Below are 24145 nucleotides of genomic sequence, written 5' to 3' on the forward strand. Positions count from 1 at the left end.
CTTTGATCACAAAAACAGGACAACACTGTATTAGAAAGGCAAGAATACTGTATAACTATTTAGGAATTAATTTTATATGCATTTCAGCTTGCAGAATGATGGGTTTAAATGGACTGCCAAAATCTGAAATAATTTTCAGATAGATAGCAGAAGTGTTTTATCAGTAATTCTCATAATATCTGTACTTAACGGAGTCAGGGCAAGGAACTCTTTTCTTAACCATTTACTATCCCATAAGGCAGACATGTCAAACACAAGGCCCGGGGGCCGGATGCGGTTTCATGTGGCCCGCGAAGCCATCCTGGAAACAGTGAAGGAACGGCCCCCACTGTCATGGCCCTGGCTCAGGCCGGCCGGGAGCCAACGTACAATTTTGTGGTGGCCATCTATGCTGAAACGCATTCAGTCTTAGCTCCAGAAGGCCGTCTGGAAACAGCGAGGAACCAGCCCCTGCCGCATTGGCCGCAACGCCTGGGTGCATGCTGGGGAGGTGTCACCCTTTCTGAGAAATGAAGAAATGCACCATCGCCTGGAAGTGGCCAGCAAATGGCCCTTGTCTACTTCACATATCCGGCTTGATGGGCTCCAGGGGAGGGGTTTTGGCAGGCAGTGGAGCGCTCTCCTCACAGCGCAGAGAGCTGAGCCGGGTGGCGCAAATCTGATGAGAAGTGCAATGCTGCCTAGCCCCCAGCCTGCCCAGTTTCAGCAGGCAGCAAGGTGCAAAGCTGGCGAGCTTCGCACCGCCCGGCTCAACCTCTCGGTGCTGTGAGGAAAACACCCCACTGCTGCTGAAACCGGGCAGGCTGTGGGCTGGCCAGCATGGCGCAGGTAATGTTGACTCTCACGCTGCTCATGGCATCCCCTCCCCCAGAGCCCACCATGCCAGATATGTGAAGTAGATGAGGGCCATGTGCTGGCCACTTCCAGGCGATGGTGCATTTCTTCATTCCTCACGAAGGGTGACACCTCCCCAGCTGCGTTTCTTGCCTGTTTTTCTCTCTCCCTCATCTCAAATATTTTCCTACCACTCTATACTTAGGAAGGAAGGAAAGAAGGAGAGGGAGGGTCTGAGGGAAGTCCTGCCTTAGTCCTGCCCTGCTGCCCTTTCACCATCCCCTTGCCCCCTCCTCCTGGCCTATCCCGGGGGTCTCCCATCCTATTGCTAAGGAAGCATTGGATAGAAAGCTGGGTGTCTCCTCCCATGGAGAGGGAATGGCCTCCCTCTGACTTTGCCCTCATACCCATCATGAGCAACCTGGGTAAGGAGAGCAAGCATAGCAGCAGCAGCCTTGAGGAGGAGGTAAGTGCAGCTGGGCCCTCCCTTGGGGAAGTGGGGCTGGGCTTGGTGCTGCGGGTGCTCAAGGGCCAGGCTGGGCATTTGACCTCTGCTGCCCAAGGCTCCGGGCAGCCCGTGCCACCATCCAGGCCCCCCCTCATGGACTGAGAGGAACAGTGAGACTCTTCCAGTGGACCATGCCTTGGCACTTGCCCTGGTCCCACCCCCTTCTGCCAGAGACCCTCAGATCTGTCCCACTGCTGCCCAGGCCACCACAGGCACCCTTGACGCGAACGATGTAGAGCTGGCCACACCCACTCCATCCACGCCCACCCAGTAGGCCACACCCAGCCGGCCCCCCGAGGGCAACCGCAATGCTGATGCGGCCCTCAGTGAAACTGAGTTTGACATCCCTGCCATAAGGGAAATCTATATTTTCAGCTGTAATCTGAGAAACAGAAACCTTAGCTTAAAAAATATCCTACCTTACTTATGAAAAATCACACAGAGAAAAGAACTGTTTTTCAATAGACAAATTTTCAGTGGGCTGATATATTAAATTACTGATTAAAATTACATTATGTTGCAAAAACTAAATCTTGAATTTGCATAATTCTTTGATCAGATGTTGAGGATTCTCCATTTTCAATTCCTGCAGCCTCTAGAATTACCGACAAATTGGTACTACTGATAGCCATGGTTTGTGAAAACAGAAAATTTCTGACTATAAATCTATATAAATAAAAATGTAAATGTTCGTTTGTTCAAAATCTTAAATCTCCGAAAGTTCTTCACCGATTGCTTTGAAATTTTGACACAACGTTGCATTCGAATACGCGCGTGTTTTTATATACCTACTATTATATAGATGTCACACCTGTGACAGGTAAAAACATGCTTTTTAAAAAAAAAACAACGCCATCTGTTGGACGTAAACATATTACAAACGTGCGCTTTCTCTTTTCTTTCTTTTCCATTTAACCAGACTGAGCCACAGCAACGCGTGGCTGGGTACAGCTAGTTGTGAAATAAATTTATTAATTTATTTCCATCATTATACTTTAGAATTTACATGCAGTACATGTAAAATAGAAAGGAAGCAGGCACACAAGAACCTGCTGGAGCTTGCTCTTGTAATACTAAATCGTAATTTCATATTATATTTTAATGTTGACATAATTGAATACCTAGCCATACTTAAGGAAATATCACATACAAAATTCAAGATAATCATCATACAAACCAAATGCAAAATAGAAACTATTATAAATCTCACAAATGCAATTTATGTCATATAATGGAATGTTGCCATTTTTAATTAACAAGGACTACATATGTATTTTCTCAGGAAATACTAGTTTGCAACAGAATCATTAGCATCTTTCTACAGTTTTCCTAGACAACTGCAGTATTTGGTTAATATGATGTAAGTGTAATTTAATGAATTAAATTCAGATTAAAAATAATTCCTCTCTCTCGTCCACAGTAGTATTATTCTACATTATGGGTATCCTTTTGACTTGCCTGAACTTGCATTGCGTGAATGTATATAAATCACACAATAATGCTAAAAGTTTACAATCTTGTGGGGCTACATGCAGTTTGTGGGCTGTGGGCTGCACATGTCTGTTCTACATAATCAATAAATATTATTTGTTTGAGAAAGTAAAATCTATAAATTAAACCTTATCAATATATTCTGATAAAATCTTGGTTAGGTAATATTAGATAAAGAGAAAACTAAATTTGATAAATTAAATAAAAATATTAAACACAGAAAATAAATTAGGGTTAGTTTACTTCAAAAGAGAATTATAGGATGACTGAGATTTGTAGTACTGTATAACTTAGCTGCACATAGCTAAAATTAACCAAGACACTAAGCTTCTTAACAAGAAGAAAACCTCACTGTGTAAATATAGTAAAACACTCATGGAACTAAAACAATGAACAAAAACTATATAACATTATGGTACATATTTTCTTACAGAGACACCGATTTTCTGGAAAAAAAAAGAATCTGAACATTTTGTATTTATGTAGTATTCTTACGTTATATTCTGTGGGAAAGAGCAGACATTTTAAAGTATTGTATAAATCTATTTTTTTACATTTCCAAAACAGTTTAATTGGAGTATTCAACTAAGAAATATTAGGTTTAGTTTAATATGAAGGCATAGAACATCATCTTTTCATTAGCATCTAAGATATTTGCACCTAAATGTGTTCTTTGGAATCATGATTTGCTAACTTTTTGAATACAATGTCTTGCAACTGAGTAAGATAAACACCAAGGAACAGGGTGGTAAAGTATAACAGATATAGGACACTTGAAAATAAAGTTAATATTCCAGTAGCACAGTAAAAAGTTATTGCTTCAAGGATATGAAGATTTTTTTCTTAAGACAAAAAAATGTCCAACTACTATGAACAGAAGGAAGTTTATTCAAGCAGTATTTGTTCACTCTTTTAATCCACAAAATGTATCTTCAATGTAGGAAGCATGGAGATACTCAGAATGGATGACTCAATTACCCATAATCTCTCCAAGGGCCATTGTAAAGTTCTATCACACTCAAACAAGGGGTATCTCCCCAATTTGGGACAATTCTGTTCCCATCAGTTCCAGAGGGCTATTTGTGAAAAAGGCAAGTGTCCTTACATTAACTTTTATCTGTCTAATCAATTATAGTAAATTTGTTACTATTTTTAAAATGCATGGCATATAATTACACAGAAACATTTAGGCACCCCTCCTGAAGAAGGCATAAAGAATGACTGAAAGACAGCGGGGAAAATATGTTACCAAGGCAATGATCAGACAAGCATGACTTGAGCCCATTCCACGAAATAAACATAAGAAACTCATCAGATAGACCATTTCCTAATTCACATGAAGATAAAGTGTGAGAAGAGGGAAGCACATTTACACTTGCAAGATTCTACAGTATTACTATGGCTATTCTAATAAAAGTAGTTTTAGACCTATATGGCATTGGTTTCCTAGTTTGGTCTACCCTACTGGGCTGGGATCAATGTTGAAAGTCTCTTATTCTTTCTAGGGAGGCAGTAGATCTCAGTATTATTCCTGGAGATAGTTTCCAATTCTTAAGGTACACCACTATCAGCCAGGCAGCATACAAAATGCCATGATGCAGCTAACACAACATTTGGACAGAATTTACCTCAACCTGCAGCAGCCTGCAGCACAACCAGTATTTCTGCATTCTCATGAGAACTTGCCAGAAAAATTTAGGGGAAACCAGGATTGATTCCTGACTTTCCCAACTCAAATATGAACTATTTATGGCTGGCAACACACAGAGTTGCTCAAAAAGTGTACCAAGATCACTTCTGTGCTGAATTTATTATAAGTAACAACTACAGCTGGCAACGGGAGCATATACATGGACCACAGACATGCAGGTAAAAGCGGGCTAGAGTTTGTGTGGCTTTCTACAGAATTTCTGCTGTCTCCCTGATCTTCAAAGAAACTTGACTTGAAGTTTATTGGCCCCTTTCCAGCTAAACGTGTGACCACTGATGTGTTAGCCTCAATGAAGATTCTGTTTTCCATCAGTCTTTGATTATGAGAGAGGCACCTACCCACCCTATGCATATCTATTAGGATGACTCCAGCTTCTATCATACTGGTATATGGAGAAGAGTACGAAGTGGAGGCTATTTTGGACTCTGAGACAAGGGCAAATATTTAAATACCTGATCCAGTGGAAAGGCTACCCAAAGTAAGAGAGATTGCAGGAGACTGTGATAGATGGGGCGTTGTCTTACCTGAACGCCTATTCTCAGCACGGAGATGGAGAATCCACCAATGGGTTAGCTCTGTCTTCCTGCCCATTAGACCAAGTCAGCCAAACTTGCCATGCCCCTCCTGGGCTAGGACACACCCAGTATTGACGAGGGCGAAAGGGACTGACGACAGTCCGACGTGATGGCTCCCAGACCCCTAACACTGGCCTGACGGACCCTAAGGGATGGGAGTGGATTCTCCATCTCCGTGCTAAGAACAGGCGTTCAGGTAAGACAACGCCCCTTCTCCAGCACAGGAGATGGAGAATCCATCAATGGGACATACCAAAGCCCTACTGGGAGGGAAGCAGTCAAGGCTGGACTCACGTCCCTAGATACTACCTGCTGAAGGACCCTCCGTCCAAAGGAGGCGTCTGCAGATGCAAACCAGTCTAACTTATAATGCCTGACAAATGGGGAAGGCGAAGACCACATTGCTGCCTTACAAACCTCCTCGATGAACGCTTGTGTGGCCACGCTGCGAAGATCGCAGCACTGCGAGTGGAATGTGCCGTGACATGACTTGGGACTGACAGGGAAAGCGACTGGTACGCCTCCGCAATGCAAGTCCTGATCCATCTGCCTATAAGTTGAGGCAGACACCTTCTGTCCCAGAGAGGCATGGTGAAAGGAAGAAGAGTGCTTCAGATTTGCGGAAGGACGCCGTTCGCTTGATATAATAGCGTAACGCCCTGCAGACGTCCAGTGTGTGCCACTGTCGTTCCAAGTCATGGGACGAGTTTGGGCAAAAATCCGGTAAGACAATCTCCTGGGCCCTATGAAAAAGGGTGTTGACTGTGGGAATGAATGTAGGGTCCAATCGAAGGACCACCCGGTCCCGGTGAAAGATACAAAAGTCATCCCTGACCGACAGAGCCGCAAGCTCAGAGATTCGCCTGGCTGACGTGATAGCGACGAGGAAGGTGACCTTGAGAGACAAGGACCACAGAGCATAAGTTAGGAGAGGCTCAAATGGTGGCTTGGTAAGGGTCCGTAGTACCTGCGGTAATTCCCAAGAGGGATACCTATGTACTACGGGCGGTTTTGTGTTGGTGGCGCCCTTGAGAAAGGAGCGTAACCTGGGATGCTGGGGCAAAGGAAGCGAACTGGCACAAGAAAGTAAGGTCAATAAGGCCGCAACCTGCCTGCGGATGGTATTAGGCGCTAAGCCCTTATCAAGGCCTTCGAGCAAGTACTCCAAAATCTGTGGAATCGTCAATTCTAAGATATCCAGTTGCCGCCGTTTGCACCAATGGCAAAAATTCCTCCATGTGGAGTCATAGATGCGATTTGTTGCCGGCCATCGGGAGGCCTGAATCATGGAAATCACTCCCGATGAATATGATTCCCGGGTCAGGATCCGGCGTTCAAGTGCCAGGCGGCTAATTGCAGCCACTGGGGTTCTGGGTGTTGTAGAACCCCCTGGTGGAGAGACATGCGATCTGGGGGAATCCTCCATGAGGGAGAGCGGGAGAGGTTCACAAGGTCGGCGAACCATGAGTTATCACCCCCACTTGCTCCTGCAGCAGTTTGCAAATAGCTTCCGGGATCAGAGGGAGAGGGGGAAACGCGTAAAGCAGGCCCCCTGGCCAAGGAGCTCGAAGAGCATCCACTCTCTCTGCCCCTGGGGATGTGAACCGGGAGAAAAATCTCAGAAGCTGGGAGTTCGCGGGAGAAGCGAACAAGTCTATGACCAGTTGTCCGAACCGCTGCGCTATCTCTGCGAAGAGGTCCGGGTGCAGACGCCATTCGGAATGATCCACGGTCGACCTGCTTAGAAAATCCGCCTGCCGGTTTGCCTCCCCTGAGATGTATTCGGCCGAGGGAGTACAGGTTGGTCTCTGTCCAGGAGCCCAACAACTGGGCCTCGGCCATGAGGGCCCTGGACTGGGTACCCCCTTGCCGGTTCACGTGGGCCTTTGCCGCCACGTTGTCCGTAAGGACTAGCACGTGTTGCCTCGCAACCTTGTGGAAGTGGCGGCGAGCCAGATGGATGGCTCTGAGCTCCAACCAATTGATATTGTGTCTCATGTCTGCTCGGGACCATTGGTCCTGGGCGAACTGAGACTGAAGGTGTGCTCCCCAGCCGAACAGCCTGGCGTCCGTCGTAAGCGTGAGCCGGACAGGTTCCTTGAAGAATGACCCTCTGGCTACCGCTGGCGAGGACCACCATCGGAGGGACCGCAGGGTCTGAGTAGGGACCCTTACCCTTTGGTTGGAGGAGCTGGTGCCCGACCTTTGGAAGGGGAGCAGGAACCATTGGAGGTTCCTGGAATGCAGTCTGGCCCAAGGCACTATCGCTATGCATGAAGACATCGTTCCCAAGAGTTGGGAAAGCAGGGCCAGCATCACTACGCGCTCCCTGCATATCTTGAGGACCAGGATCCGGATGCTGTCCCGACGTTCCTGGGATAGGTAGACCTGGCAACTGACTGTGTCTATGATGGCGCCCAGGTGCAGGAGTCGGGTCGAGGGGACCGTCTGGCTCTTTTGAAAGTTCACCGAGAACCCGTGCTCTTGGAGGACCTTGATCAACAATGCCAGGTCCAACTGGGTCGCTAGAAGGGAGGACGACTGGATGAGAATGTCGTCCAGGTAGCATTGAATGCGTACCGGCACCAGTCTCAGGTATGTGGCGAGCACCGCCAGGATTTTGGTGAACACCCTCGGAGCCGACGAAAGGCCATACGGCAGGGCCCTGTATTGGTAGTGATGGCCCATATAACAGAACCTGAAGAACTGCCGGTGGTCGGGGACGATGGGGATGTGGAAATACACTTCTGTGAGGTCTATGGACATCAGGAAGTCCCCGTTTCTGACACTGCTTAAGATGGCGTTTGCATCTTGAATTTCCGGTATGCAATGTGGGAATTCAGACCTTTAAGGTCCAGAATCGCCCTCCATCCTCCCGAGGCCTTGGGAACCACAAAGAGGATGGAATAGAATCCCCTGCCCTGTTGACCAGCCGGCATCAGTTCTATGGCTCTTATGTCTAAAAGATGACGGACGGCCTCTTGCATGAGGACCCTTTTGACTGGGTTCGTTGACAGGGGGCAAGAAATGAAGTGCCTTGGCAGACTGGACACAAATTCTAGGGACAGGCGTGTTGGATGGTTTGGAGGACCCAGGAGTATGTGGTGGTAACTTCACACTGGTGGACAAAGAGGGATAGCCTGCCACTTATGGGAGGGGCAGCCCAGGAGTCACTTGGACCTTCTAAAAGGGCGCCCCCCCCCGAAAGGGCCGCTTGCCCTGATACTGCTGCCTGGGTCTGGGACCCAATCTGTCAGACGGACGATCCTGTCTGGCCGTGAAGGGACGGGGAGGTTGTGCGGACCCAGAGCCCGTTCCTGACCGAAAGGACTGCCTGCGTGTGTACGGGTTAGCATGCCTGTCGGCCCACCTGGTGAGGTGGATCAGCACCTTCCGCTTGTCCTTATTCTCAGTCAAATAAAGTGCTAGGGCCTCCCCAAACAGCTGACCTCCCTGATAAGGGGCCGCAGCCAGATGCTACTTGATTTGGCGTCAGCTTGCCAATGCTTGAGCCATAGCATCCGCCGTGCTGTGACATTGGATACTATGGTCCTGGAGGAAAAGCTGGCCACATGCAATATTGCATCAGAGACATACTCCGTCGCTGCAACCAGTTTGCTCAGGTCTTGATAAGTGTGTACCTCCTCCAGAGGGAGCCTGGCTTGGAGTTGGCGGAGCCAGAGGAGAGAGGTCCTGGCAAAAAAGGATACGCAAGTGGCCACTCCTACCGCCCATGCCGCCGCCTGGTGAGTCCTGTGAAAGGTCAATTCCCATCTCCTGTCCTTAGACCTCAGCGCCTCTGCCATATCCCCCGACACTGTGGATGAGGACAAGAGAGGGGCCAAGAGTTCATCCATCGTTGGCACAAGGTGTCCGCCAAGTCTGATGCTACGCTAAACAATTTCCTGTCCATACCTGCCAGGGGAGGGAAGGTGCCCAGAGAGACCCATTGCTTCCGAACAGTGTTCAAGAAGAGAGATGGACAAGGAACATGGTGCTGAGCTACGACAGGCTCAAAAAACACCGGATTCGGATCTGAACGGGGAGAAGGGTCTGGCTGAGGGACCCGATCAGGACCTATGTTGGCTGTCGTGCTGGCCTTACAAAGCAGTGGCAAAAAGAGGGCCGGGTTAAAGAGACCTCCAAATGGGGGAGGATCTGGGGAGAGGTCCTCCTCCAACCATGGAATGTCTGGTTGGTCGTACTCCGCAGGAGAAGCCCTGCTATAAGAGGAACGGGAAGGTGAGGGAGGACCATGGTACCCAGATGCATCCAATTGGGGAAGATGAGATGGTATTGATGCCATTGACTCGGCCCTGGGCATGTGGTAAGACCTGGCGGCAAATGCCCGGTCAATCGCCTGAGAGGATCAGGACCTGAAGGCGATCGTCGGAAGTGGCGCCTTCGGTCTCAGTTACCCTGAACCCAGCGGCTGTGGGAGTGAAGGTGGCCTCTGGGCCCGAATGTGTGGCTCGTGGTGCCAATGGTGGTTGGTGGATGGTTGGATCTTGGTCCACCTCAGAAGAAGAGAGGTGTGTGAGGATTCCCTTCGGGGACCAGACCCCTTGGGCGGAGGGTGAGGGCCCCAGGAGAAGGTCAAAACCCGAAGCCTCTATCCGTTCCTCCTCTGCCCTGGCCAGCCTCTGCGCTTTGGAGAATTCCTTCTCCAAAGCCTGGTGTCTCCTGCTAGCCTGTTTTTCCGCCAATTTGGAAGGCTTCCTTGCAGAAATGGTCTTTGCCTTGGCCTTGATCCTGCCTGCCGCCTCCTATTTGGAGGACTTGTGCCTTTTACGGCTAGTTGATGGGGAGGTGTCCTTGGGTTGGGGCACTGTGGAGTCCTCCATCCTTAGGTGAGCTATCTCAGGAAGTGCCGAAAGGGAGCTCTGGCAGTGGATCAATTGACGGATTAGGCTAAAGCAGTTGTAGCAGGGGATGATATTACTAGGTTCACCCTGCTCCCCTGGCCACCTGACCGGTAGTTGAGGAAGTCTGCTACCCCGAGGGGTCCGATCGTGCCTACGTCCGCGGCAAAATCACCTGCGTGATGAAAGCCTGCTTGCTCGTAGAGCGCTGGTAGCAACGAGGTAATTTAATCAGCACGCTCGCCGGGTGGGTTGGATCTACAGTAGCGGCATAACCACAGCTGTGGTGACAGCCAGCTGATGCGTAGCCTGCTAACTGGTGTCCAGGTCAAATAATTGTTCGCCAGTTAGGCCTGAGGCTAGGTACAGAGTGGACTTTGTTGCTTAATCTGTTGTCTCAGTCCCCGATGGGATGGGGTTGGAACAGAAGAATGACCAAGAGAGCAACTGCAGCGGCCCGCCACGTGTTCAAAATGTAGTCGCGCGGCATGGAATAGTACAGGCCTGGCCTGGCTGGCGGCGGCCAAAATGGGGGCCATGCCGATGTTATTGGCGCCTATGCAACTACGAGGGAGGAGTACAGGCCAGGCAAGCGGCAGCCAAAATTGCGGCCGCACCACTGATAGGAGTCTTCGGCCTGTGCAACAATGGAGGCCTGACGTTCCCGGCTTCCATGAGGCGTGGCCAAAATGGCGGTCGCGCCTATCGGCTGCCGTAGAAAGGCGCGAAAAACCCAACAACAATGGCTCCATGGCAAATGCGTGAGCCCTTTGCTGCCTTCGGAGGAGAGGCGCGAAACTGCCGCCGATGGATCTGCGGTAATCGCGTGAGCCCTTTGTTGCCTTCGGAGGGAAGAGGCGCGAAAACTGCCACCGATGGCTCCGCAGCAATCACGTGAGCTTTCCCTTCCCTTGGATGGGCGCTCAAGAGTGCAGCCTCGAAAAATGCCCTCCCCCCGGGTGTCCGATTGGCAGCCGCGCTCGCCCACAGTAGGCAAATTGGCGGCCGGAACGATTCAACGCTAAGCCAGAAGGAAAACCTCTTGCAGCGTCCCTGGGGAGTTGGGGAGAGATTGGGCTGCAGCGCTGAGCCCAGCGCTGAGCAGCCGAAAGGGAAAAGCTCACTTAGGGGGGAGCTGAAGCCTCAGCAATAGCCCCAGAGCCCTGGGGAAAAACCACCCCTAAGCTTCCAACAGACGATCTCAAACAGCGCTGATTCTTTTAGCGTGAATGCTAAAAGAAAAGATAGAATCCACCAATGGAATTAAGCTCTATTACCTGCAGCTAGATTGGGAGCCAAACTTGTCACATCCGTTTGGGCTGGAGACCAAGTCAATACTGGGTATGTCCTAGCCCAGGATGGGCGTGGCAAGTTTGGCTGACTTGGTCTAATGGGCAGGAAGACAGAGCTAACCCATTGATGGATTCTCCATCTCCTGTGCTGGAGAAATGCATATTCCATAACTAGTATGCAAATCGTACTGAAGATATGAACTGTCTTCCATTACAAGAATGGGCAAATCAGAATAGGCAAAGTCTCACTTCTATGAGTTATAGTGGGCCATAGAAATGACAAGTAGGAGAAAGGTAAAATATCTCAGTTGTATCTACATTCATGATGAAAGAATGGAAAGGGGAGGGAACAATTAGCAGAACAGGAAGATGAAGAACAGCCTGTGCAACAGGAAGGGGAGGGAAGTCAGGGCACAAATGAGTAACAGAATTTGTTAAGTGATCTGGAACAACTGCTGGCAGAGAAGGGAACAGCACACCTGCATTTCATTCTCATGGCTCGACTCTGGAAATGTGGAAAGAGGACTAAGGCTGACAAGAGAAGGGATGTAGAGGGCAGACAGAATGGTCCTGAAGGACAGTGGGAAGATGTGTTACCAAGGCAACAATGAAACAAATGTGGCTTGAGCCCATTCCAAAAAACAAATTTAAGAAAACACTTTGGACAGGCCCCTCCTTAAATCCCACCAAAAAAAGTGAGGAAGAAAGCACAGACTTGCAAGATACTGTTACTATAGTTGTTCTAATAGCAAAAATCCAGAGGACCACAAGATAGCAATAGCACTTAGACCAGTGGTTCTCAACCTTTTTAATGCCGTGACCCCAACCGGTCGTAAGTCGAGGACTAAACCGGTCGTAAGTCAAAGACTAAACCGGTTGTAAGTCGAGGACTAAACCGGTCGTAAGTCGAGGACTTTCCCTGCCTGGGAGCACCGCGCATGCGTGGTTCCGCCCCCTGCGCCGGCCGAGGCGTAGCTGGCAAGCGGCAGAGACAGAGCAGGCCGACCACCAGCTGGCCCAGCCCAAGGGAGGTAAGGCACCCACCGGAAAAGGAGGAAAAAAATGGTGGACAAAAAAAATGGTGGACAAAAAAAATGGCGGACAGCCTTGCTTTGCGACCCCCATGAAATGGTCGATCAACCCCAAATGGGGTCCCGACCCACAGGTTGAGAACCACTGACTTAGACTTATATACCACTTCATAGCGCTTTATAGCCTTTTCTAAGTGGTTTACAGTCAGCATATTGCCCCCAACAATCTGGATCCTCATTTTAGCGACCTTGGAAAGATGGAAAGTCTGAGTCAACCTTGAGCCAGTCAGAATCAAACTCCTGGAAGTGAGCAGTGAGTTAGCCTGCAATATGCATTCTAACCACTGCGCCACCATGCTCTTAAGAGTAGTTATGAGACCTATATGGCATTAGTTTCTTAGCTAGGTCTACCCTATAGCACTGGCATTGTAGGTTTCAATGAATCTGTAACTGAACAGAAGTTGACACAATAATATACTATACTATGCATATTTGCTCATTGAATTGTCTTTAGAATTATATATTTTATATCAAATTCAACTAATTTGTATACCATAACTTAGTATTGTTATATCTACTACTATTCCTCTAAAATACTTTTTCAAATTTTATCTTATTAGTGGCCCCAGAGATTATCTGATCTTATTTATTATTTATTGAGCGTGTGGCATCTACAGGTCATGCAATCACTGATATACAACACTATACTCATTATACAGTGATACAAATATAAGTTTAAACTATGCATCAGCTATACACACACACAAGAATATATATGCATATGCACACATACACACATCTTTACGACCCTGTAATCCAGGCATGTCAAACTCGCGACGTCATGTGATGTCGCGTGACATACCGTGACTTTTCCCCCATTACCGGCAATGGGGTGGGCGCTGTTTCGGTGTGACACATCTGGTCCACGGGCCGGCAGTTTGATATGTCTGCTGTAATCCCTTAATTCAGGGTAGAGTCAGGGCGACTGGATGAAGCTGAGCATTCACTGGCCGGATGACCTTCCTGAAACCACACAGAGTTCGCAGCAGATATTTTCTCTTTGAACCCTGAGAAACATCTGCTGCTACCTAGGATTGAACTCTCAAGCTTCCGAGTGGGAGGCAAGCATCTTCACCACTAGGCCACCACGGCTGAGTATGCGTGTGTATATGTGTGCATATACCTATATACATATACATATGGTATATCTATATCTATATAGAGAGAATGTGCACAATACAATATTCAGGATAAAATATTAAATTAAGGTAAAACCATAATAAAGTCACCATAATATAGCCCCATAGTCACAGTAGGATGGATGTTACAATTCAATATATAAGGAAACAAACCATCTAACTGCTTCTGGTGTGGCTATGATGAGACTATCCAAGGTGCCTTGCAATTTCTGGAGGGGACTTCTCAAACTATATGTATGTTCTGATAATATTAGGGGGTACACTACTTCCACGACGATACACCGTGAGTAGCTTTCTGTTTTAATGGAGCAGCTAAGAGTCTACACACACGGCAACCAAACTGGATATTCCATCTCTCACAGCCAAAAACTACAGTCTCAGCAATTAGATTATCTGAGCTAAAATAATGACTGCCCCAAATCTTCTATGGAGGGTCCATAGTAATTTTTTTCCATTTCTAACTTCCTGAAAATCTAGACTCTGTAATCAAAGCAGATTCTTTATCACTTGGCTAAATATTTATTTCTTTGAAATCATAATTCAAGATGCCAGATATTCATTGTCCCCTTTTAATTTGGAAAGGGGACTTCTATGAATAATCCTATGAAAGTATTTTACTGAAAAGAAAATATCCACTGAAAATAACAGCAAAAAAGACTTTCAAATTTCAAGAAAAAGAAATCTTGCATATATGAAGGATGATAGTAGCTCAAGTGGAAAATTATAAACATTTTCCATTCAGAAAACTTGGCCTGCCTATTGCTGATTTTTCACAGAAAGGTAGCATGTTGTTTCAATATGCCTTCTCTATTTGGACTAAAAGTAATTTTATTTGGGTTCTGCTGGAACCCATGAGTGGTTTCTTTTTCAAATTTGATATTTATCAAATAACATTTAAGCATTTTTCTTCCACCATCTTACATAGAAAAATATTCAAGAATTGGTTTTACTGTGCTGAATCAAGCATTTATTTTCTAAATCAACTAAGACGCCATTTATTTCTTTCCACTTTTCTAAAAATCTACTAAGCAACACTACCTTATTGTTGTTGCAGCTTTATCATATCAGTCAAGTTTTAAAAGGATAAATAATGTGAAAAATCTTCAGTAAGTTCTTATATCTCAAATGTTGTTTAAAATTTTCATGGCAAAAAAATTTAAGGGTATAGTTTTCACATCTGAAGTTCTAGGTGACTTGGCAATGTATGTTTCAATTCTCTATTTCTCCAACTAATTGGCAAATATAAGATTTACACATGATGGAATTTTCCTGTGAGATCTGGTAAAGTTGGAATGTAGATCTCCTTTTGTTTTTAGAGGCTAGAGCTAAACATAATATTTGTCCTATTAGATTAAGTTATCTAACATCAGTTATGTGGATCAATTTAGCTACAAAACACTTACAAAGCTAATAATTCTTATTCTAAATGTCTATTTCAACACTATTGTTAATCTAAAGAAATAATTTTAATGACTTTCTTCTCTCATTGCAGTAATCTCTAAATGTTCAAAACAGGGTAGTTAAGTTGGAAAAGAAAAGTAAAAATGGGACAAACTCTGAATGTCCACTTAAATACATTTGTTCAGCAAACCTGAGACTGAATTTTTTCTTACTAACTATATAGAACATGATATGAACAAGACTCTGAGTTTTAGATCTCCCTTAGGCATGAAAACTGGGAGACTTTGGATCAGTCACTCTCTCAGCCCAACCTACCTCACAGGGTTGTTGTGATGAAAATAGAAAGTAGGAGTATTAAACATTTGCCACACGCACTCTCTCTCATATCTATCTACCGGTATCTATCTATCTATCTGTCTGTCTGTCTATCTGTCTACAGATAAAAATATAATTATGAATTCTGATTTTTTTAAATTCAAAGTTACAAGAGAGATATTAGCTGAAAACTGAAGTGCAAGTTTATAAAATGATTCCCATATCATAAATTAATGACATAAGAAAGATAGGGTACGATATCCTTTTCTGCTGGAACATGAAAGCTTGTTATTCTGTTGGAAGATAAAGCATCATCTGGAAAAGCTCTCCAACTAAAATGATGGCTTACCTCCAAACTATCCCAGTCTCGTTATAGAATAAATACAAGGAGACTTCTTGTGAACTGAACTGTATGATAAGCATTTTGTTAATCCATATGAACTAATACGGGCTTATTAGCCATATTAAATATATATTGCTGTATTTCAAAATTACATTTTCCTAATTTTAAGTGTTAGAAGTCTGGTCCTTTTTTAACAAGAGGAGAAAATTCAAAGTGGCTAGACTTATGTTTTTCAAATAAAGACTTTTAGAATAATTTTTAAAAGGTAAACTATTAAGATATCTGATCCAGTCATAATAGTCTCAGCTTTAATGGGGATAAATATTTCTAACTTATGGCAACATTCAATCAGATCACAAAGATTTTTGGATGTCACTAAATAGACAGCTTTACTCCATTCAACAAACTTAAAATCCTAAAAAATTTACTGCACTTATGGACTGGAAGTTTCTTTAAGTCTGACTATTTCAAATGCTTATGCCAGCTACTTCAGAAATGGGACTATATAAATATTATACTTTTTCCTTCATTTCATTTGCTAATATTGAATCTACAATCATCATTGCCTTTTCAATGCCATGTCATTTCTCTGCTACAATCTCAATATATTCTAAATTTATTTTTCATTTGGGATGATTCTAGTTCAGTCATCACCATCTACAGGCTGAAGTAAATGAACATAAAATAATAGAGATCCCATTTTTCATCAGTGCAGTAAGTCTATTAGGACTTGATTATTGATATTTATTCCATGGAATCTCTTCATGGGTATAAAGAGAACTTCTCTGATCAATTATGGCAACACAAGGTCTTTAGAGATAAATACCAAGCTCAATCTAGCTCTGTAACTCGGTACCCAAAAAATCCACTGTATAATAGAAATAGGGAAATTTGCTTATCAAATGAAACCATATTAGAAAAAACTAACATTTTTAAAAAACCTTTATGAAAAATATTAAGTATGTATCAAAAGTCAAAATATTTAATATAATGGTTTGTTTAGAAGAGAGAGGATACATACTGATATTAAAAATTATTATTTTGGCTAAATAAGACTTGAGGTATGTTATTCTAATAAATAAATGGAGGCAATTTTAGAAATTTTAAAATTACTAAAAAGAATGTCTAGAAGATGGTCATCCAATCTTTTGACCTATTGCCTTGGGCAGCATAAAAATATAATACAGTTAGTGTACATAAATAACAAACTTTTTTATTTGTATTTTTTATCTTGTGGAGTTGCATTAATAACTGTCAAGGGCCACATGTGGCCTATGGGCTGTGGGCTAGACACATCTGTTCTAGAAAGATAATTATACAAGTTTAATAATATGCCAGGTACAGTAACTGCCACTAAAATTTAGGACAATCTAATAAACTATTCCTTGCATTCAGTTTCTCCTTTAACTATATCCCAAGAATTGAGGTTTCAATTCCCGAACATTTTAGACCATTATGTTTAATAATGTAAAATATCAAGTCTATAGTTACAGCATGTTTGGCGTATATTATGAATGTAATAGATTTAGAAAGGATTGGAATGAACTTTAACTCCCACATATTTTCATGAATGTATAAGAAAATACATTGTTGTTATTCCATACAGTTAATTATATAGAACTACAGTGAATCTCAAAGGATGCATATAAGCCTTGAACTGGGTTCATAGCAAAAACCAATTTTAGAGAATGAAAACTTGATGGTTATACCTGCTAGTAAGCTCAAGAAACAACTAGGAGGGAGAAATCAATAATAACAGGATGTGAATAAAGCCTAGAGCCTACTATTTTCAGTTTGTACAATCATTTGTAAATCTAGCCTTCAAATAGCATATATAAATGCTATGAACGATGGATTAAGAAACCATCATCAATATTAAAGCGAAGTTAAGTTTTTCTTCCATGAAGAAAAAATCCTCAAAAGGTTAGTTTTACCTTTATAATATTTTATCACCAATTTGGACACTAGAAAAATACATTTTAAATATAACACAAGGATAGTTTGTGAAGAAATTCTTGCAAATTTTCAATCATCTAGTGCAGGGGTGTCAAATTGCCGACCCGTGGGCCGGATGTGTCACGTCAAAACCGCGCCACCCCATTGCCGGCAATGGGGAAAAAGTCACGAGTTTGACACCCGTGATCTAGTGGGTAACTGCTGAAAGTTCACATTGCAGACATTCATTAAATTCTGGGTTGTAGCTCATGCAGTTCTATATTGATTAACTAAATCTTTCCATCCAGTCTATGGTATTATTACACCATGTATCTACCAATTCAAAAATAAGAATTTAAAATAAGTTTTCACAAGAGCCAAAAGTATAATAGTGAGTTAGTTATATTTCTTAAAAAGTCTCTGGATTTAAAAGAATATAACTTTAGCAATCTAATATATGCTAATTTGTTTAAAACAATTTTTATTTGAATGCTATGAAGCATTTACTAATTTAAAAACTAAAAATGTAGCTTCATAATTTATTAATTTAGTATATCCCATAGAGGACATTTATTAAACCAAAGTAGAAAAAGTATGTCAGCTTTGGAGCAAGCAGATCAATCTATTTTTCAACTATATTTTTTCAGATTTAGAATATTTGCATATTACCAATTCAATACCACATACTGAGATCAATTAACTGAATGTTAAGATTCAATTATGTCATAATCTGTTAAACAAAGTTTCCTCTGTTCACATGACACTAAGCCAAAACTAAGCAATTGCTTAGAATGTATGAATCCAGTGATTATGTAATTTTTCTGCTGATGAATATGAGACCCACCCAGAATTCTGAAGACCATCGATCAGAAGAGACATTATTTCCAATGCAGTTTTAAACAACCTTGATAATGGGTTACAATAGCACAGAAACTATAATAGTTTAATAAGTAACAAAACAATGTTATCAACAGGATCTGTGCTTTGAAATCCCTCATATTAAACAAGACTTCATTTTGAAGTTCCTACCTATCCTATATCTTTCAAAAAACAAATAAACAGTATTGGAATACCTATAAATTGCTTCAGAACTAATTCCAGAATTGATTTGTAGTAGTATTTTACTTTAATAGGATAGTTTAAAAACTGATATTTTGATTACACTGCTGAGTTATTTTGTTATAGAACTTCTTTGCCTCAAAATTTAACTGTAATAGTAGCTAAGCAGCATAATGTAAGTACACAGAAATAAGTAATTACCTGCTAAAAATAACAGGCTTCTCCTGAGCATCCCACACTGTAATATCTTTAATATTTAATGCAAACCAATTAACTGGAAGAATCTTAAGTTATAGTAACCATATAATTTTTAAACCAAGCAAAATGCTACATCTTTTAATTACATTATTAAAAAAAACCATTTCTCCCTATTTTTTTTTACAATTTATTTCTTGCTTTCCCACACAAAAATCATGCTTCTGCTGTAGTGGAAATTGCATCATAGAAAGGAGGGAAGAGAAAGAGAATATGTTTGAACATTATGTACATATGAGTACACTATTAACATACTGTCAGTTTTGAGATAAGGGCTGTGTAAAACAGCAATTTCATTTTCATTTGGGTATACACACATGACCAGAGATTATTTAGAAATGAATGAATTATACTATAAGAATAATCAGAAAATGAAATGGAATCAATTCAAAAATAGGCATTACATATACATTATTCCAAGATACCATGAACACAGGACTTTGACAAGCACAATTCAACTGGAGAATCAAAACTGTAAGCTTACAATGATGTGAAAATTCAGTGAAATTTGCTTAGACTTGTCCTGCATGTAAATCAGGGGTCTTCAAATTCGGCCCTTTTATGACTCATGGACTTCAACTCCCAGAATTCCTCAGCCAGCATGCCTGGCTGAGGAATTCTGGGAGTTGAAGTCCATGAGTCATAAAAGGGCCGAGTTTGAAAACCCCTGATGTATATTAAAGCATTTTATATTGATACATTAATCCATTAATGCTTAAACCTTGTGGATATTAATAGCAAAGTTGCCATGGGATTTATCTTTTATTGACTTCAAGTTATGGAAATAAGACCAGAAGTTAGAATAAGGATGCATAATAATACAAATACTCTATTATTGGATGGTTTATCTTTTATAAACCACAGCAATCATGAATTATATGTAATATTCAACTGATGATAGACTTGTCAATTGCTCTAAACTACAAAAGTCTCTTGTTGCATTTAAAGGTAAATAGATTTGTTGACAAGATTTCATAAATATAGTTTGCTATTTTTCCAAGTGGAGAATTTTTATTTCATGCTTACAACTTAAATGGAACAGAATATCCTGGTATAGATCACAATGCTGCATGACTGAAAGTTTTTTTCTTCTAGAAATAAATATTTTAGGGAAAGTTATTGTATATTTTTAAAGAAACCCAACAGAGCAAACCTATACATATTAACTGAGAAATCCTGAAACATATTTCCAAAGTGATTTTAGGATTGTAAATTTAGATACAAACTATTTCTTGCTCTACATTTTTAGGTTTACTTACATTAACTTTTATAAAGCTGTGTCAGAACCAGCGTCTTAGAGTTCAAGAACATTCAGCTTTACAGAAGAGAGACAAGCATTTTCTGCATATCCTGATTTTTTTAAAATCTTACTTTACTTTTGTGATTACACATTTTACATATAAACTTCTTACTGAATTGTATTTCCTTAAAGCATTTTGATGCTTCATCGAATGAGGGAGCTCTACATTTCCAAATTTGGTACTTTGTTCAAAGAACCCATTTAGAAATATTTTATGTATGGAACTCCAAAACCTAGGAAAGGTCTGATACAACTTATTTCAAACAAGAACATATTGTTTATTTTTAAAAAAATAAAAATAGCATGATAAAATTGCAATCCTAAGCAATTCCTTTTCAGGAAGCCAATCCCATTCAATTTAGTGTAGCATGCGTTTCAGCAAACATCCTTTAAGGCAGAACAGTATGCTCTTAAGATTTTATGTTCCTTATGAAATAACCACATATCTGTAACAATGATAAAGGTTCGATTAAAAAAGCAAGCCAATGTGGAACCTTCTTTACCTCTATGATCTTCTTTTTCCTAAGAAGTACCTTTTGTTAATATCTGCAGATTTACATTAAAACTCCTAGAAGATATATATTCCAGACTATATTTATTTCCTCATATAGATGTTTCCTTTCGCTGAAAAATTATTTTTTATGACATTTGTGAAAATATATAATTAGTAATTTGGTAGAATAAGTTGACAGTATCCAATTAATAAGGCTAAATTTAATTATTTCTAGTTCATGCTTCAGAAAAATGAAAGTATTTTTCAAGTTACCAAATGTACTCATAGATTCAAGAGTTACTGTAACTCTTTTCAGCAGAATGGAAATTGATCTTTTTTTATTTAATGTCTGTGATCTCATTTCCTTAAGATCTTTGTGAAGTTTTCCACATAGTTTTGCAACATAAATAGTTTAGTAATGAACCAGAGAGGTTAAAATTTATCCTACTTATCTTATCAGCAAGTACCTTGAAAGAGATTTAACATGTATTTAAACTCAATAAACATTCCAGTAAAATGTGTTTCCAACCATTTAGAAAATATAAAAAATAAATACCTGTCTTCATCACCATCAACAGGAATAGATATGCCAAAAACAGTGCTGGCAAGACTGTTCATAGGAGTAGTTGCAGGTAAATTAAGAGGGTTTGTTAAACTGTCCGGAATAGGTGGCTTCACGTGAAGTTTGTTTTCAGCAACAAGAGAAAGTGGTGGTTGAGGTAGGGGTTCAGATTTTCTTCTAGTATCATCAATCTGGCCTACAGGCTGTGTCTGAAACTGTCCAATGTTAGATTGTGGTAGATTCGTAGGTACACTACTTGTGCCTTGCATTAATGGAAGGCCAATATGTTGCTGGACAACACTGGAACTTCTACTGACAGTTGTATGGCTGGTCAGCTGAGATTGGACTAAAGTAACAGAGGCATTTGGCATAGTAACAGAAGTTGTAGACACATTAGGCACGGTAGTACCAGGTACAGCTATAGGCACATTCTGAACTCCAGAGACTATACTGTGTGGAGTACCAGCCACTTGACTGCTTCCACCCATTTGCTGCTGAGTCATGGATTTCTGTTGAACAGCCCCTGCATGTCCAATGCCTTGCTGTACCACACCTCCTGGTTGAGAAATGACAGTCTGAAGTGGAGTTGTCAGGCCACCCTGCATTAGCCCAGATCCCTGTCCTATTGTTTCGCCTGCTGGTGAAGCAACTCCCATCACTGGTGCTAGAGGTGAGGGAGTCTGACCAACTACTTGTGCTGCTGGAAGACTGGAAGCTCCAGTGCCTGTGATTGAGCCAGAAGCAGCCTGTTGAGTAGCTCCTTGAGACTGCATTACTGTCATATGCTGAATGTACTCTGGCTGACCAGAAGTCTGGGCTGACACCATGTGTACTGGTGGAATCTGTGACTGAGAGTAGGCAAACTGCTGAGTCTGTGCCACTGGTACATTTGCTTGCTGTACCTGTTGTTGTGGCATAGGCAAACCTGGCTGAGCTATTGCTACATTTGTAGATGGTAAGCCTTTCCCATTAGGCCCAGCTTGCCCCATGCTCTGTGCATTTACCTGTGTCTGCAACAGAGGCCCCATCACCTGCTGGCCTGCTACTGTGGCTCCTGAATAGATTGGCTGAGCACTACTGTGAGGCTGCTGACCAATAATAAAATTAGGCTGCTGTGGAGACGGCTGGTTTATTTTCTCTGGCTGGAGTAGCTGTGAAACAGCAGTAACAGAACTGTCAGCTAAGGAGTCAGGGCCATGCACAGAAGTTACCACACCTGAGACTATCAACGAACTACCAGTAGCACCTAAGCCACTGTCTCTATCTTGAACAGCTTGTTCAAAAGTACTGTTGTGTCTAATGCAATCACCAGTCCTGGCTAACACAGCCCCACCATCCGAGTCCCGATCATAGTATTCCATACACGTCCATCGTCCCCGTCTATACGGCTCTCCAGTACCGTGGTCTAGCTTGATCACTCTGAAGCGAGAACTGCATGCGGCAGCAGCCGTTAGAGGCATGGCTGACGGACCAGCAGCTGGTTGCACACTGCCGCCTCCTGTCGCTACTGAGCAGGTTTGGCTGGCAGTTGCTGAAGGCATCACAGTGCTCCTGGGAACCGCTCCTCCATTGGCAACAGGCACAGCAGGAGAAGGCGGCTGTATCCCTCCAGAAGCTGCAGCAACAGCAGCAGCAGCTACTTGGCCATCCAGAAGCAAATTGGGAGAGACTGTCCCTGGAGTCTCGGCATCACCCACATTGTTGAGAGTTTCCTCGGAGGAGCTGCGCTCACAGACATCTTCAGGTCCATAGTCAGTGGCACGGGACACATCAAAAATCTCTGATGAAACATCCTCGGTGCGGGATTCATCCGGGTCGTCCAAGCTCTCGGTGTCCTCCGTGATGCTGCTGGCCACCTGGGCCGTCGTCACACTTGTGATCTGGAAACAGCTCTTTTTCTTGGCCGGCATCTTGGACATGGCTCCTTCGCGAGAGAGACGCGAGTGAGAAGTCAGGGGGTTCCGCCCACCTGCCCTCGCTGGAGTCGACGAAAAACTAGGGAAGGACCTTGAGAAGGGTCCGAGCTGGCCACCACGCAAGCTTGGCCGGGCGTAGCGAGGAGGAGGATCACGTTCTCTCTACGGCGCAGTCGCTGGCGGTCTCGCACATTCCTCCGGCCTCCCGACGCAGTCCGGGCTCAGCAGGCGGTCACCAGGCCTGGGGTTGGAGACGAGGCAAAAAGAGAAGGGGGGCGGCGGCCGGGCTCCTCCTCTTCCTCCCCTTGAGTAAAGCGGCGGGCCCCTCGGCGGGCGGGCGGCGCCGCCACCACCACCACCACCTCCTCCTCCTCCTCCTCTTCTCGCCTCTCCGCGAGTTCCGCTGTCCCCTTTCGCAGCTGAGGTTCCTTTCACAGCCGTTCTCGGGTTGCGCGGTCGGGGTGGCGCTATCACTCAAGCCGCTCCGCTGCCGGGCTTCCGGCCAGACCCGGGCTTCCCAAGGCGGGCCAACGCCACTGATCTGTCCGCAAGCTTGCCGAGAGGGGCGGCGGCGGCGGCAGCCGGCGAGGCGTCCCTGAGGCGCAGGCCGCCCTGCCTCCCCGTTCTACCTGGAGATCAGCACCAGACGCATCATCTTCTGGGGAGGAGAGAGAAAGAGGGGACGAGAACGAGTCCGGTCACAGCGGCCCCCTCAGGCGGGCGGGCCTCCTAGACGCGGCGTTGTCGCTCGCTCCGTGCCGGCAAAGCAATTTCCCCGTCTGCCGAGCCAGGTGGCAGCGAGGCGGAGCGGCCGGGCTCCTTTCCCCCTTTGCTTAAAGCACCGCGCACGCTCCGTTCCCCTGCGCCGCCGAAGGAGCTGAAATTCAAACTGCTCACTCCCCTCGCTCAAGATGGGGCTCAAATGGAGCCGCGGGGCAGCCTGGGAACTGGAGCAGGGCTGCTGCTACTGCGGCAGCCTCGCTGTCTCCGCCCCCACGCAGGGGCGCGCGCTGACATCAGCACCAGCGGACGCGCCCCTCTCCAAGTCGAGCGGGTGAGAAAT

The 24145-nt window shown here is 43.9% G+C and overlaps 1 protein-coding gene across 2 annotated transcripts in view; it reads right to left on the reverse strand.

Annotated features, from left to right (window-relative positions):
- The window catches only part of TSC22D2 (TSC22 domain family member 2), a 38028-nt gene extending 14943 nt beyond the window's left edge, over positions 1-23085 (reverse strand). For both annotated transcript variants that reach the window (XM_015817709.1, XM_015817701.1), the window contains exon 1: positions 21161-23085. In XM_015817709.1, the coding sequence (XP_015673195.1) occupies positions 21161-23085 (1925 nt within the window). The remainder of the gene's footprint in view (positions 1-21160) is intronic.
- Between the last annotated feature and the right edge of the window lie 1060 nt (positions 23086-24145).

The sequence above is a fragment of the Protobothrops mucrosquamatus genome, unplaced genomic scaffold, assembly GCF_001527695.2.
Source record: "Protobothrops mucrosquamatus isolate PMUCROS unplaced genomic scaffold, P.Mucros_1.0 scaffold_129, whole genome shotgun sequence".
Classification (NCBI taxonomy): domain Eukaryota; kingdom Metazoa; phylum Chordata; class Lepidosauria; order Squamata; family Viperidae; genus Protobothrops; species Protobothrops mucrosquamatus.